We start from the raw sequence: 13827 nt of genomic DNA on the forward strand, positions 1-13827 counted from the left end.
CAGTGTCCAAAACTTCCCGCTTCGCGAATACCGTGTGCTGTAATCAGGAGCAACAGATCGTAGTGTGTTGCACTCAGCGCAGTGGCGTCATACGTGGAACGCGGAAGTGAGGGTCAGAGCGGCGTGAGACGCATACGGGACTGTGTCCCATGACAACGACCCCCCTCAGGATGGAGGAGATGAGAAGCAGGGTGCTGTTCTACAGGAGGCCGGGCACGCAGGGGGATGTCCAGCTGAGGAAGAGGAGATCTAAACTATACAGCAAAGAGAGGAGCGATGCTGGCTGCGGAGGAGGTGACTGACAGCACCTGTGCAGACCACATCCCAGGGAGGGCAAGATAGGAGAAGGGCAGTGCTGGCTGGATCTTTATGTTCCACTGGGAACAAGCAGCTGATAGAAAAATAAATACTATATATTATTAACATAGTACTAACAGAGCATTTGCAGGCACAGTCACGTAGAGTTAACAATCTAATTTTGATGCCTGACCACGCTCATGCTTGAGAACGGTGACGTCACCAGCTCTCCAAGCATGAGCAACGGGTGCCCTGGCTATTTCGGAAGCACGCGCAGGAGGCGTTGCAGGCAAGTTGAGCGCGCTCGAACGTTAATTTTTTTTGTTTGGCGCTTGGGTTAGCGTGTGTCCATAAATATAGATTTATGTAAGTAAAAGCGGCAAGCACCGCCTGCTCAGCGCTAGCGGGGACGCAGCCTAAGGCAGCGCTGCACAAACTTTTTGAGCTGCGGCCCCCTTCCTGGGAGCCGCAGCGTTCACGCCCCCCCTCCCAATGTCTCCGTGTCAAATGACGTCGCGGGTTACGTGACCACACTGTGTAAATTGACGCACATTGCTATGGCGACGTGTGATCACATGACCCAGCGCCGCATTGCCATGGCGACGCATCGCCGAAGACCCGGCAGGCAGCAGGTGAGTTAAAGAGGCCTCACGCCTCCCCCGGCATTTAATTTAAATGCCGTGGGGAAGAGTGCTGGGCCTCTGTAACTGCCCACACCCCCCCATGAAATTCTCCCGCCCCCCCCAGTTTGCGCACCGCTGGCCTAAGGTACATGTGGATAAAGTGACTTGCCCAAGGTCCAAAGAAGCTGGCACTGGCATTGAAACCAGTCCACTGCTTTAAAAGCAGTGCTATTATTTTCAAAGTCACTGCCTTTACTCGCTGAGTAAAGCATGTATCAGGGAATTTACCAATAATTTGATATTTGCTTATGCTGCTAACTTGGCATGCTCAGATTTTAAGCTCTAGTGATCATATTCTTATAATGCAGCACTATAAAGAGACTTCATTAGGTATCAGTCTCTGCCCCAGAGACTTTAGATTATCATTTGGACACTGGGAAGTATGTATTGCTCACTCACTTTCAAGACCGAGACAATTGCCCCAGGGGGGTTATTTATAAAACTTCAATGAGATTTTTTTGGCTGATAACAGTTGTTCAGATTATATTCAATTAGCCCAAAGGGGCTTATTCAGTAAGCTTCAACGTACAATCGATGTCAATGGGAGTCTCCGTGATCGGTGTCAATGGGAGTCTCCGTGATCGGTGTCAATGGGAGTCTCTGTGATCGGTGTCAATGGGAGTCTCTGTGATCGGTGTCAATGGGAGTCTCCGTACGATCACAGTGAGATCGGCCGCTTTAGAGTTATAGAAGCAGTACTTTAATCGGTGCAATTTATTATAAAGGCTCCAGTGCCTACTTCTAATTACAGTGTTAATAAACTTCTCCAGGAACTGTGGATGAATTAAAGACTTAGGCGAGTCTGGTGGAGTTATATACCTGTGGTAGCTGTCAATCAGTATCCAAGACCTGAGGCCCATGTATGCGGCATTGGTTACATTTAAGATGGGTGAATTAGCCAAGGTTGGAATAGGGCTTGGTTTAATGTAAACAGCAATTATTTATCATTCAAGTAAAGTATCTCTTCATCCTTTTATCTAGTATAATCTATATTAAGTGCAAACAAATTCTGTCACCCAACATTGGTAAAGCTGCTGTGGCTTAATCTTGTTTTCTTTCCTCAGCTCTCTTTGGAGAAAAGTCTTCTCTGGTCTGGTTGACCATCACATTTCGGATTCTTAATTGTCTCTTGGTCCAAACTAGCTTTGTTCCAGATGAATACTGGCAATCGCTTGAAGTTGCACATAACATGACATTTAAATATCCTTTTACTGTAACTCTGCAGCTAACCTGTTTCAGTACTAGTTTAATGTGCACTGCATTTCATATTGACATAGATCTATATATTGAGGTGGGTTTAGGTTTTGAGCTAACAGCGGTGTTGTGTGTGTTGGTATTTAATTGGCATCTCATTCAATTACCCCCAGAGGCAACTGTATTTGTTTACACACTTTAGATGTAACAAATATTGTAAAATACATTAGAATTTCATATATTAACCTTAACAATGGTAATTATGGCTATTTAACCTGGGAATGGAGTGAAGGCTTGAGAGGCTTTTCTTACCCACTTGTGTTTGCAAGCATCTATAAAGCTTTGTCGTGGCTTGGAAAAGATGATGTCTACTTGCTGGTGAGTATATTCCTCTTACCTCAGTCAACGATTACACAAGTACAGGTATAGATTTCTTAATTGAATACAGTTCTGGGTTCAGTGAACCGCATGTATCCATTTCCAGATGTTTGTAATGTGGGAACGTTGATGGAATTGGTTAATTGTTATAAAAATGCTAATAAAACCTTATGTTGTGTTTAATTCTAACTTGCTATGTAACTTTGGTACAAATTATATTAAGGGCACCCATATCGTAATCCTTTTTTTTTAAACCTAGAACATAAAAACGGTTCCCTTCTGTAGATTTGGATTCCTAGACTGGCACAGGCTGTTTTGTCGGGGCTTGCAGATGTGAGAATATACACTCTAGTAAAGCACCTGGAGAATGCAGAGTTGGCAAAGTGGGTGGTAAGTGTAAATAACTTAACTTGAAATGCTTTGGTAGACTTGAGAATCGTCACGGTATACCTGTGTTTACATGGATGTAAAACGCAAATGAACTAGAACAGGAGACGGAGGTTAGATGTAAACAAAGTACTCCTATTTGGCTTTGCAATAGATATAGCTTTCTAAGGACCATGTAACAAATGTGATTTTGATGTTAGAATTTCAAGGTGTGATTTTTGACGTGAATCCAATGATGCAGTTACTCCATCTACGGATGAGTGAGACGTGACAGCTTTGTGTTCTATTATAGACCCTTTTTCTGCCAGTTTCACATCACTAACTTATTTCTACTAAAGCTGTAAGGAGAGATGGGGCATTGTTGGGTTGAAACATGGACTAAGTGTATTAGAATTCCTAATGACTGCTTCAAGTATAATCCCTGATTTCAAGTACATTATAGGAGTTGTCTTAGTCTCAGAAAGACAATACCCAGCAACAGCTCAATGAGTGAGTGGCTTTGACTTTGATAGAAAATACAATTTCACAATGGTTTACACATATAGTTAAAGGTGTAAGTTTGCATTCTAGAAAACACCGCAGAGTTTATATTTAAAATTAATATGTATGTTACTATCTTCTCTCAATATCTTCTGATCAGTATTTTTGCCAGCTGTGTTCCTGGTTTACATGGTACTGCTGCACACGGACTCTAACCAACACAATGGAAACTGTACTTGGCACTTTTGCTCTATATTATTACCCTGTGGAAGGCTCCAGCACAAAAAACAGGTGAGATCTGGTGAAGCCAGAACTGCTGAAATACTCACTTGCTTTATACCGATGGCTCACACGTTTTATTTTTTTCTGTTTTTGTAGCACCAAGTATTTGATCTTTGTCGCCCTTGCGTTCCTTATCCGACCCACTGCCGTCATTCTGTGGGTGCCTTTGGTGTTGTACCACTTTGTCAAAGAACAGAAGAAAGTAGACTTGGTTCTACAACAATATGTGCCTCTTGGGTAAGAAGGAATTCACTAAATAAAATTAGATGACACCGCTGAAAGCTGTCTGTACGGCCTGCAGTTCATTTATATCACATGTAATCTCTTGCATAACAATTAGGTTATAGATGTACCATTAGCCTAAGAACAACGAGCCAGACCAGTATATTAAAGTGGCCCACTCTGTGGCTATTTGTCTTACTTCTTTAATTCTTGGTTTTGGCAGGGGCTGAGCTTAAGAAACTCTGACCTACAGTACATTTCCCATGTCTAAAGGTTACATTAAATGGGCCACCATTTCAATGAGTACAGAATTGATTTACTCTAACTTTCTCACCATACCACCTACTTGCGCTCCATCCTTGTACCGCATTGAAATTCCTACATGTTTGTAACGCTTTTCCAGCAACGACTAAATTATATTCGTAATGGAGATCTGTACTTCTCTCTATACCTCACTCCCAGCTTGTGAAAGGTGATCATTTCTTCTCTTATGTTTCCCACTACACATCTGCAGAAGAACAAATCTGTGTACCATCCCCTTTTGTATTTTGCAGACTGTTCACTCTTGGATTATCATTAATAGTTGACCGTATATTTTTTGGTAAGGTAAGTTACAGTGACTGTTGTATGACTTCCCCATGACTGTGCACTGTAATGAGAAAATGTGCAATGTAGTTGTAATAAACAAGCCTGTGTGTTTAATTGGAAACACTTCTTATGATATTGAGCAAGCCTTTATATCTCAGTGTATTTTTCTGGGATGTATTTGAATATGACTTGCATCTTTCTTTGCTCAACATCTTAATTAAAAAAAAATAATAAATAAAATAGATTTTGAGGCCAGTGGCTAGTTGACATTAATACAAAAAGCAGACACATTACAAAAAAAGGAAGGGTCAGTGGAAGACGGAATAATGGATTCTAAAATCTCTCTCTCGCTCATGTCAAGGCCATTAAAAATAAAAACGGATGATAGGAGATTTTAATCTGGCATGCTTGGATATTACTGTCAGTACAAGCAAAATGAAGTTCTTTTATTTATAACTTTCATTTAAAGCTACTGATTATATTCTAGCGGTGTGCCACCAATCTTATGTTCATGCTAAATACCTTTCTTCATAGATCACAGACAAGAAAAGTATGTTATTTTTTTTTTTGTACGACTCCTTGGTAGGTTTAACGATCCTGACTAAAGAAACCTGCACACACGCTGTTGGGATCTATCTTAAATATTTTTATTGTAGCAATGTTTTAAATGATAAACGGTCTCTATTTTTAACATGATGGGTGAAATACATCTTCAGTAGAGAAGACAAAGTATTTAGAATTGGCCTGTCGGTGAATGTTAATCGAATGCATCAGCATTCTACAATGTGAATATACATGAAAGTACCATTTGCAAAACCATATAAATGCAATTTAAAAAAAATAACCAAAACAGAAACTGTTTTTTTTTTTTAACTCCAAATACAACAGCAAGGTTATATTTAATATGTTTGCTTCTAACGTCTGCAAGAGATGTAAGGTCTGCCCAGAACAGTCTCTCTTCCTGTAGTCACATTTCCACATCTGCCTCTTCTTCTAGTGGGTCTTTGTCCAATGGAACTTTTTGAAGTTTAATGTTCTGCAGAATATGGGATCAGTCTATGGGTCTCACCCCTGGCACTGGTACCTCACCCAGGGATTTCCAGTCATCTTGGGCACTCACATGCCCTTCTTTATTCATGGTTGCACGTTGGCACCTAGAAGGTACCGCATTCTACTAGGAGCTGTGATTTGGACTGTGCTAATTTATAGGTAAGTACAACTGCAGCAAAAACAAAAGGTTTTACAGATTCCATAAGTAGATGAGTCTCTGCAATTATTTTGTGATATTCTCTACCTTGTCTTTCTCTGGAGATTTATTGATGACATTTAATGATGCAGTTAGCTATTGTGGTTTGCCAGTGTCGGTGCCTCAAATGTGCTAGTTGAGCAATTGCATGCAAATAGTTTGCCCATCTCTGGATAAGATTAGTTTGAGGTCATGTTATATATAATGAACGTGCCAGTAAACCGGCACGTTCTGACGCTCCCATAATTTGGCGATGGAAGGATTATGAGGCCTCGATTCTATCCTCATAGTAATCATTTCTGTGTTGTTTTAGCATTCTGAGCCACAAAGAATTCCGCTTTATTTATCCGGTGCTGCCGATCTGCATGGTGTTTTGCGGTAAGCAGAATTCATCATTGATTTCTTATCTTTTAAGACCAGCTATTTATTCTACTCCTTGTCTGATATTGATTTCTCAGCTGCGAAACATTTGGCTTTTAACTTCCAGATCTGAGTACTGTTTAAGCAACATGTCGCTACAATTAATAGCTGAAAATAAAACATTGATAGGCTGATCAGTTTTATATAAAATTTTCCTACTAACACCCTGTTTATTTTGCCTGCCATTTTATGGTTGCTCTATAAGTTGAATTTAAGGAGGGGAGAGCGATCCCAAAAGGAGCACACGTGTTAACAAAAAGAATAACAATTTATTAAACACACACACACCTTAAAAACAGGACCCCCTAAAGAACCTCCAACGGACAAAAAATGCTGAGTAGAATAACGTGTCATATGCACAAATATGGGAGACAGAGAAAATATATTCTCTGTATGATCCAGATCGGACGGTCACAAGCAGCTTGTCTTGCATATAAAAAAGATAAGTAGCAAAAATACAAAACTGTCTCACAGGTGAAAAACACAATGCAGTACATAGGGATACTTTAAAAAAAAATATGTTACATAAATCTCAATTTGTATCTGGTCTCTGGAACACCTTGTTTTCTCAAACAGGATTTTCAGTTTCACACTTAAAGAAGTGGAAGAAACTAGTGGTTGGCTTCCTGATTGTATCCAACCTGTGTCCTGCCCTATATACCGGATTAATCCATCAGCGAGGGGCTCTCGATATCATGTCTCACATTCAGCAGCTCTGCCAGAGAGCACATTCCTTACCGTCTGTCTTTGTCCTGATGCCGTGTCACTCCATTCCCTATTACAGGTAACTTGGGGGGGGGGGGGGGGGGGAGGGGGGTGTTCTCTCACTGTGTCATGGTCACTGTGGGAAATATATTGAGCAGAAACAGATTGAGTTTGGGGATGGTTACAAGAGGGGAATGGCACTGTTCTTATGGGACGGCTTTATTTTGACTGTCAGAAAGTCCTGCAGCAACTCAGTTTTTTTTATTTATTTCAAAAGCTCTGCTTGAAGGTAGCAAAATAACCAAACAAAAAGGGGTTACATATAAAAGTCAACTGTCTGCAAAATCAGTAAAAAAAAATACTTCCATTGGATGTACGGTTTTGTTTTGCAGCCAGGAGACTGATGATAAATCCCGTTAGACCATTAACTTCACATCTGTGTCAAAAATGGACGACTCCTACTGTACTGGATCACAGCAACTTGCTCTAAAGCAAGGGATAGCAATCTTCAGTCCTCAAGGGCCACCAACAGGTCAGGGTTTCAGGATATCCCTGCTTCAGCACAGGTGGCTCAAGTCAATGACAGCCACCTGTGCTGAAGCAGGGATATCCTGAAAACCTGATCTGTTGGTGGCCCTTGGACTGGAGTTGCCCACCCCTGCTCTAAAGCACAATGTAACGGTTATAAAGAGGTATAAGTGAATCTTGGCGAATGCTAGAGCAATCCATCAGTCAGAGGGGTCAATTGCAGCAGCAGCGCATGTACATACGAGGATGTTGTGATGTAACCTAAAATGAAATGCTGCTTTGAAGATATAAATAAACAACAAATGAATATTATCTATTGAGTTAAAGAAATAAAATGACAAGTGGTTTCTAAGAAATATTCATTATTTTTTTTTCAGCCATGTACACTGCCCGGTACAGATGAGTTTTCTTGAGTGCCCTCCTGACCTAGCAGATCATGATAATTACATAGATGAAGCAGATATATTTTACATCAGCCCGCTGGCCTGGCTCAACGCAGAGTTTCACAATGCAACATTATTACCAACTCACTTGATCATTTTTAGTGCTCTAGAACAGGTGGGTGTCCTAAACCTGCACAATAAAACATTACTTCGTACTTATGGGTTAGGATTTTCCAGAGTTTTGAATATAATCAGAAAACAGGTATTTAATTTAACAATGTGAAACTCTTTCCCTGCCAGTACAGAAAATGAGTATATGCTTTAATCAGAGTGACAATAACCAATAAGTTCAATATGTTGTAAGTTAATTAACTCTTTGGGTGCCCCAAAACAGTCACTATGTCATGGGGCCTGGAACTCCAGGAGCTACGTCATGCCCAGGGAGGGTTGTTTTTCCTGGTTAGATTGCGACCTGGGTTCACATGGAGTGCCGGAAATGACGCCCTATGAGTACATGGCAGAGGACTTTGCTTCCGTTACCCCAAAATTTACCACTGCATTCATGTGACTGCATTGTGGCTGTGACCCCTCAGGCACTTGTAGGGTTAAAAAAAATAGTTAGCAGGGTGGGAACAAAAGGGTCTTAAGACAAACGCCCCTATTTGCAGCTTTGATGACCCTCCCAGTGAAGTTCTAAGGTTTAACTCTCGGGGGGGGGGGGGGGAACAAAATGGCTGCACATCTCAGGCAACAGGAAGCTGTAGAATCATTGGATGGCCATTTAAATCCCCTTTAAAACTAGAAATACTGGTTACTGGTGAAGTTAGTATCCGGGGAAGCAGGGAGTTCCCGGAGCTGAAAAGAACACTTCTGTTTTAGAAAAAAAAAAAAAATAGGTCCAATCCTGTTAAAAAATAACAAACAGAGTAATGCAGTGCAACTCTCTCTAACACATTGCTTGTAACTTCTATTCATGTTGGTAGTCATGTCCTTTCTCCTACAATTTGACAAATAAAATCCATTTTACTTTTCCAAATAAAAGTATATTTTTAAGCTATAGCAAATGGTCACCCACTTGCATACTAAAGGCCATATTTATAAACCGTGCTCTGGAAGACACCTCCATCTAAACTTGCCTGGCAAATCACCCAAAGTACCCCAACGTTGATCTGTTTTTTTCCTTCTCTTATAGGAAATCACTTCATTTCTAACTTTAAACAGTTATGTGAGAACAACAACAGTATTCCATACTCATGTTCCGGAAGGTCGGATCGGAAGCCACATTTATATGTATGAAAGGAAAGCCAAATGAGAAACAGTCTTTGTGACAAGAGGTGGTGTGATAACCTTGGACTGTATGTAGGTGGAATATACCTTCTGTGTATATTTCTATGGAAGGGAAGGTGGTCAAATCAGGTGGTCAAATCAGAAAAGGTAGTGGATCCTCAGGGCAGTGTGTAGATGGCCAGTAAGGTATATGTATATATGTATTAATAACACAAAATAATAATTTACAAGATGGTTTTAAATAAAATGAGTTTGTTTTTTTTAACCAAGTTTCTCTTTATTCTTCTTCTACAACGATTTGAGAAATGCAAAAACTTTCCGACAAGAATCAGCAAGCTTGTTAGTATGCAACACCGCTTCTTCGTCATAAAACAACGGGTTCTTTAAAACCACAAAAAGAAGGCAAGAGGAAAGCATTACAAAACAATAAGAATGTCCCCACCCCCATAATTACTTAAAGTCCACGTTACACTTAAATTTAGCACACCCCACTTATAAGAAGTAATTTACTTTTATCTTGTATGATTCAAAAGGACGATCTGTGATAGATGGAATTGAATCATGCATACAGTATGTTGCTGCATGCACCCAGAACAATCATGTCCATTACTAAAATAAAATGTTGAGCGAAGCTTAAAACAGAAAATGCACATAGGGAAGCACCACACTATGGTTAGGACACCTAATGTATCCCAGCAGAGTTGGGTAGACACCGTCAACTGACGAGGTAATCATTTTGATCTATTTACCACCCCCCCCCCCCCCCCGCCCCCCGACATGATTCATTGTAACCCATGTTTTTCAATATTTGGGTTCAAAGGGCAGTTGTCCCAATTCTATTTCAACATTTGCCATGTGTCTTCCATTGGCACGTCCATGTTTCTGCCATTTACCTTCCCGTTTAGACCGCTGTTGGAGAGGCTTCTGTTCCTGCTTTTGGTGTATCTGACTTTCTGCATCTTTATGGGAGGGAGGATTTTTTTCAGGTTTCCTATAAGTACATTTAGATGAGGAAAAATAATGTAAGATTCCTATATTCATACGATTTGCTGTTAAATAATGTGCATTTGATGGCATAAAAAAAAAATATATTCCTGACCAATGTTCATGTTTAAACAGTGGCAGCTTTTTCTTAGTCCTGCAATGCACTTGGAACTCTCACAACCTCTGTTAGTCAAGTGGTTAAATGTGCATTTGTTTTCTCAGTTAAAGAGGCAGTCCCACTTGTCTATCCCCCTTCTACACCTCCAACAGTTTACCGGCTTCCCTGAACAAATGTAGTCATGCACATAGCAAACATGTGGCGCTGTGGAACTAACACAATGTATTTTCATCAGGAACTCTAAACGAGATGTGTATTTTGAATCAAATGTTCCCTGCACCCCAAGTCTGCCCATTCCATAGGATAACATTGAAAGAGGGGAGAGAAACAGGGCAGACACTTTGCCTGTGAATGGTCCTGCTCAACATACGTATGCCATATTCTTGAAACAACAGGAAAGCCGAAACATTGAATCTATGGAGGGGGATAATAAATGGACTTTTTTTTGAGCAAATCCGAAGTGCCCACCCCTTTCTCTACCAAGTTCCTGCTCAACATATGACATCACACAAAAGGGAGTAACTTCTACTGTATTTTAGTAGTATGATTACAAAAATGTACTTCAATTATTCAAAAGAACTTGGAAATGTTTGAGTTTTGTAAAAGAGGCACAATCATTGGTTTATCTTACACAAAACTTACTAAACAAATGTAGTAAAATAAGCAACCAGGTACTTTAAGGCAAATGCAACTGAATGATAACATTTTGATCAAATAGGATAATTGACACAAACCAACCTTGGTCCGTACGAAGCAGAGTAAGCATTTCCAAAAAAGTGTCTGTAGACGAATTCGTCAAGATCTTCAAAGACTCCTCCACTATTTGCCTGATACGCTTTCATGCCTTCAAGGTAAGCCTCAACATCATTCACAAAGTCCGTGAAAAGCATCTGATCATGAATGAAGACTCCGTTGCGAAAAAATCTATTAATGAACTGCTCTAGCTCCTCCCAGTGTTGGAAATTGTCCACTTGCTCCTGGAAATAGGTCCGCATCACCTCATTGAATTCATCTACCGTTACAGGGTTCAGTACTTTGTTGAAGAGACTAATGGATTCTTGGTGGGCACATTCAAACACATCAGAGCAACCCTTTATGTTAGAGTACTGATCAGTATGGCTCTTTTTGCCACAGCTTTGTTTCCATGTGTTTATATCTTCAAAGTGCTGGTCAGTCTGTGACTGGTATTCACGACGTACGGTTTTTGCTTTTGTGGTCTCTTCGTGTCTCCTGTCTGCATATTTTCTGTTCCGGTTCTTGTCAAACATATTTTTGGTGGAGTCTTTAAAGTGCCTAAAAGTAGTCTTCACAGAATCAGAGAACTTCTTCAGATTCTCCTTCACAGCCTCTTTGGCCTGCTTGATCTTTTCCTTGTGATGTCTCACAAACTCCTTTGTCGAATTTTTCATGGCATCAAAAGTGTCTTTGACTGAACCAAAAAACGTCTCCCTGGCTTTCTTCTTTGTTTTACCGTTGGCTTTGCCGTCTTTATTTCGCTCCCTTTCGTGAGACTCGTGCAGGGTTCCAGTTTCCAGCTTTTCGGTTTTCTCCTTGGCTTCGATGTACAGTCTTTCCCACAAATCCGAACGTTGTTGCTCGAAATTGAGTTTTTTATCCAACTCTGCAAGTCGTTCCCTCAACTGTTCACGCTCTTGATTCCCCTTCACAGTATCTTGTGTTGTATCGGATGATGACCGCATGCTACTTAAGTCTTCCAGTTCCTGCTTTAAAGATTCAGTAATATGACGCTCTTTGTCCAACTCTTTCCTTAGGATTTGTGCTTCGGTCAAAAGGGTCTCCTTCTGACTCAGGAAGTTACGGACTCTCTGCCTTTCTTCTTTCAAATGTGCCTTTAGCTTCTGATTTTCTGAGAGCATCATCTCACCCCTGCCTTTCTCTTCAAGATTCCTAATCTGTTCCCTTAGCTTCCTTAACTCTTCTTGCAAGGACGACAAAGCTTGCTCCTCTCTCTCCAAAGATTCCCTCAAGTGCTGGTTTTCCAATGCCAGATTCTTCTTTTCTACGTCAGTTGTTGTCAGACAGGTCGCAAGATGGTCGGTTTCCAACTAGAATTTACAAAGTGAATCGCGTTTACTATTCGAACACGTATCGGCTACAAACTTGTCAGTTACGGTTCAAACAAATGGGAAGGGGGAGAGGGGGTTGGAAAGAGAAATGTCAATGTATTAAAGCAGGTTATTTAATATAAATACAGTATATATATATATATATTTTTTTTTGTTTTTATTGGTAGAGATAGAGATGTATAGCTCTATCTATATACACACACACCAAATTAAACCACTTAGATCATTCATTACTTGAGTTGTGCTTGAAATGACAGTGGAAGACTTCGCTTTATGGAGATTCATCACAAATATCTCTGGTTGCTGCTTTTTCTTCCATGCCTTTATTTTATTAAATATATTAGACAAAACCAGTAAAGAGAACAACAGTTTTGTGCTGTTCCATAGTAAGTAGAAGCCAATGCGATAAATAATGAATTGCAATGCACTTGTGCCCTGGAGTGGCTGCGTCCAGACTCCTGACATGAAAATATAGATACAGTAACTCCATTATTATATTGAAAAGGTTCATTTTATACAGCGCCCTAGTGTACATTTAAACATTTCACGACTACAATTTGAACATTGGAGTTTCCTGATATGCCGTTTATGCCAATCTAAAACTGGACAGATGACCGATTTGCAGAGGATTAGGAGGTGCTGATTAACAGAAGAGATTGGGGTTGTGGAGAGTTGGGAATAATGATTTACAAATGGATGAATTGAATAATCAGTCGAACCATCACTTTTCACTGACCTGGAAAATCTCTCAACATATATACCATCTCTAAATGATACTGCAATATAGAATATGATTTTTTCCCCCCAATGTATTTATTCATTTACAATAACTGTAGTGTGCCAACAACCACTGCTCCTAATTTGATCATCCTATGATAAATTGCCTTCAGCCACCTGAATAATTTCCTGCAGCCCGAAGATAAAGCAGACAAAAGTGAATTATTAAATAAATTATTAAATAAATTAAATAAAAAAACAATGCTGAAAGAATTGTTAAGCTCTAAGCTCTAAACTGAAGTACGATCTCAACAAGAGAACTCATTGTGCCGCGGTTATAGTGGGCGCGCGCTCATTGGTTCGTTGGCTGAACCGTGCACGTGACCCCGCCATTATGCGGCAAAGACAAAATTGTCTTCTCCAGAATCGAGCGCCCGGTCGCGCTTCATGGCTCGTGCGCTTTATGGGTGGCCTCATGGAGAAGGTTTGTTATTCGTGCCGTCGCTTCCACTATAATCACGGCCCAAGACATTTTAAAAATGAATACAATACATAAGCTATAACAGAACATCTGAAATAACACACTAGGGTGTTTTTGTCTAAGCAGCTGGTTCTCTCTTGTAATTTTATCCAATGGGCCCTTGAGAGATAACACTAGATCTCGTCTCTCCTTTAGATCTTCTGTAAATTGCTCAACTACTAACAGGAAAAGTAGAAACAGCAGTACAGTGAGCATTTAATCACTACATACTGCACTTTCAACTAAGTTCAATTCCCGCATGGTGTGTGTCTCCGTTAGCAATAGAGCACTGAATGTTATTTATAAAAATAAAAAACATTA

General features: G+C 40.3%; 2 protein-coding genes across 7 annotated transcripts in view; one reads left to right on the top strand and one right to left on the bottom strand.

Annotated features, from left to right (window-relative positions):
* The first annotated feature begins 53 nt into the window (after positions 1-53).
* Positions 54-9345, top strand: PIGB (phosphatidylinositol glycan anchor biosynthesis class B). The gene is made up of 12 exons (XM_075575740.1): positions 54-294; positions 2045-2177; positions 2432-2552; positions 2838-2942; positions 3580-3710; positions 3798-3938; positions 4478-4529; positions 5509-5720; positions 6071-6135; positions 6754-6961; positions 7788-7968; positions 8986-9345. The coding sequence occupies exons 1-12, from the start codon at positions 150-152 to the stop codon at positions 9103-9105; spliced, it is 1614 nt and encodes a 537-aa protein (XP_075431855.1). The 5' UTR covers positions 54-149; the 3' UTR covers positions 9106-9345.
* A 491-nt stretch (positions 9346-9836) lies between these two features.
* CCPG1 (cell cycle progression 1) overlaps positions 9837-13827 on the bottom strand; it is a 28558-nt gene continuing 24567 nt past the window's right edge. For all 6 annotated transcript variants that reach the window (XM_075575739.1, XM_075575736.1, XM_075575734.1 and 3 more), the window contains 2 exons: positions 10921-12248; positions 9837-10071 (listed from right to left, as the gene is read on the bottom strand). In XM_075575739.1, coding sequence (XP_075431854.1) covers positions 9882-10071; positions 10921-12248 — 1518 coding nt within the window. In that variant the 3' untranslated portion in view covers positions 9837-9881. The remainder of the gene's footprint in view (positions 10072-10920; positions 12249-13827) is intronic.

This window comes from Ascaphus truei, chromosome 18, assembly GCF_040206685.1.
Source record: "Ascaphus truei isolate aAscTru1 chromosome 18, aAscTru1.hap1, whole genome shotgun sequence".
Lineage (NCBI taxonomy): Eukaryota > Metazoa > Chordata > Amphibia > Anura > Ascaphidae > Ascaphus > Ascaphus truei.

What these genes read in the sequence shown, in the direction of transcription:
- PIGB (XM_075575740.1), top strand. Translation starts at nt 150, where the DNA reads ATGACAACGACCCCCCTCAGGATGGAGGAGATGAGAAGCAGGGTGCTG. An exon ending in GGCTCCAGCACAAAAAACAG is followed by an intron (nt 3,711 to 3,797) that starts GTGAGATCTGGT and finishes CTGTTTTTGTAG; the next exon opens with CACCAAGTATTTGATCTTTG. An exon ending in TGGACTGTGCTAATTTATAG is followed by an intron (nt 5,721 to 6,070) that starts GTAAGTACAACT and finishes GTGTTGTTTTAG; the next exon opens with CATTCTGAGCCACAAAGAAT.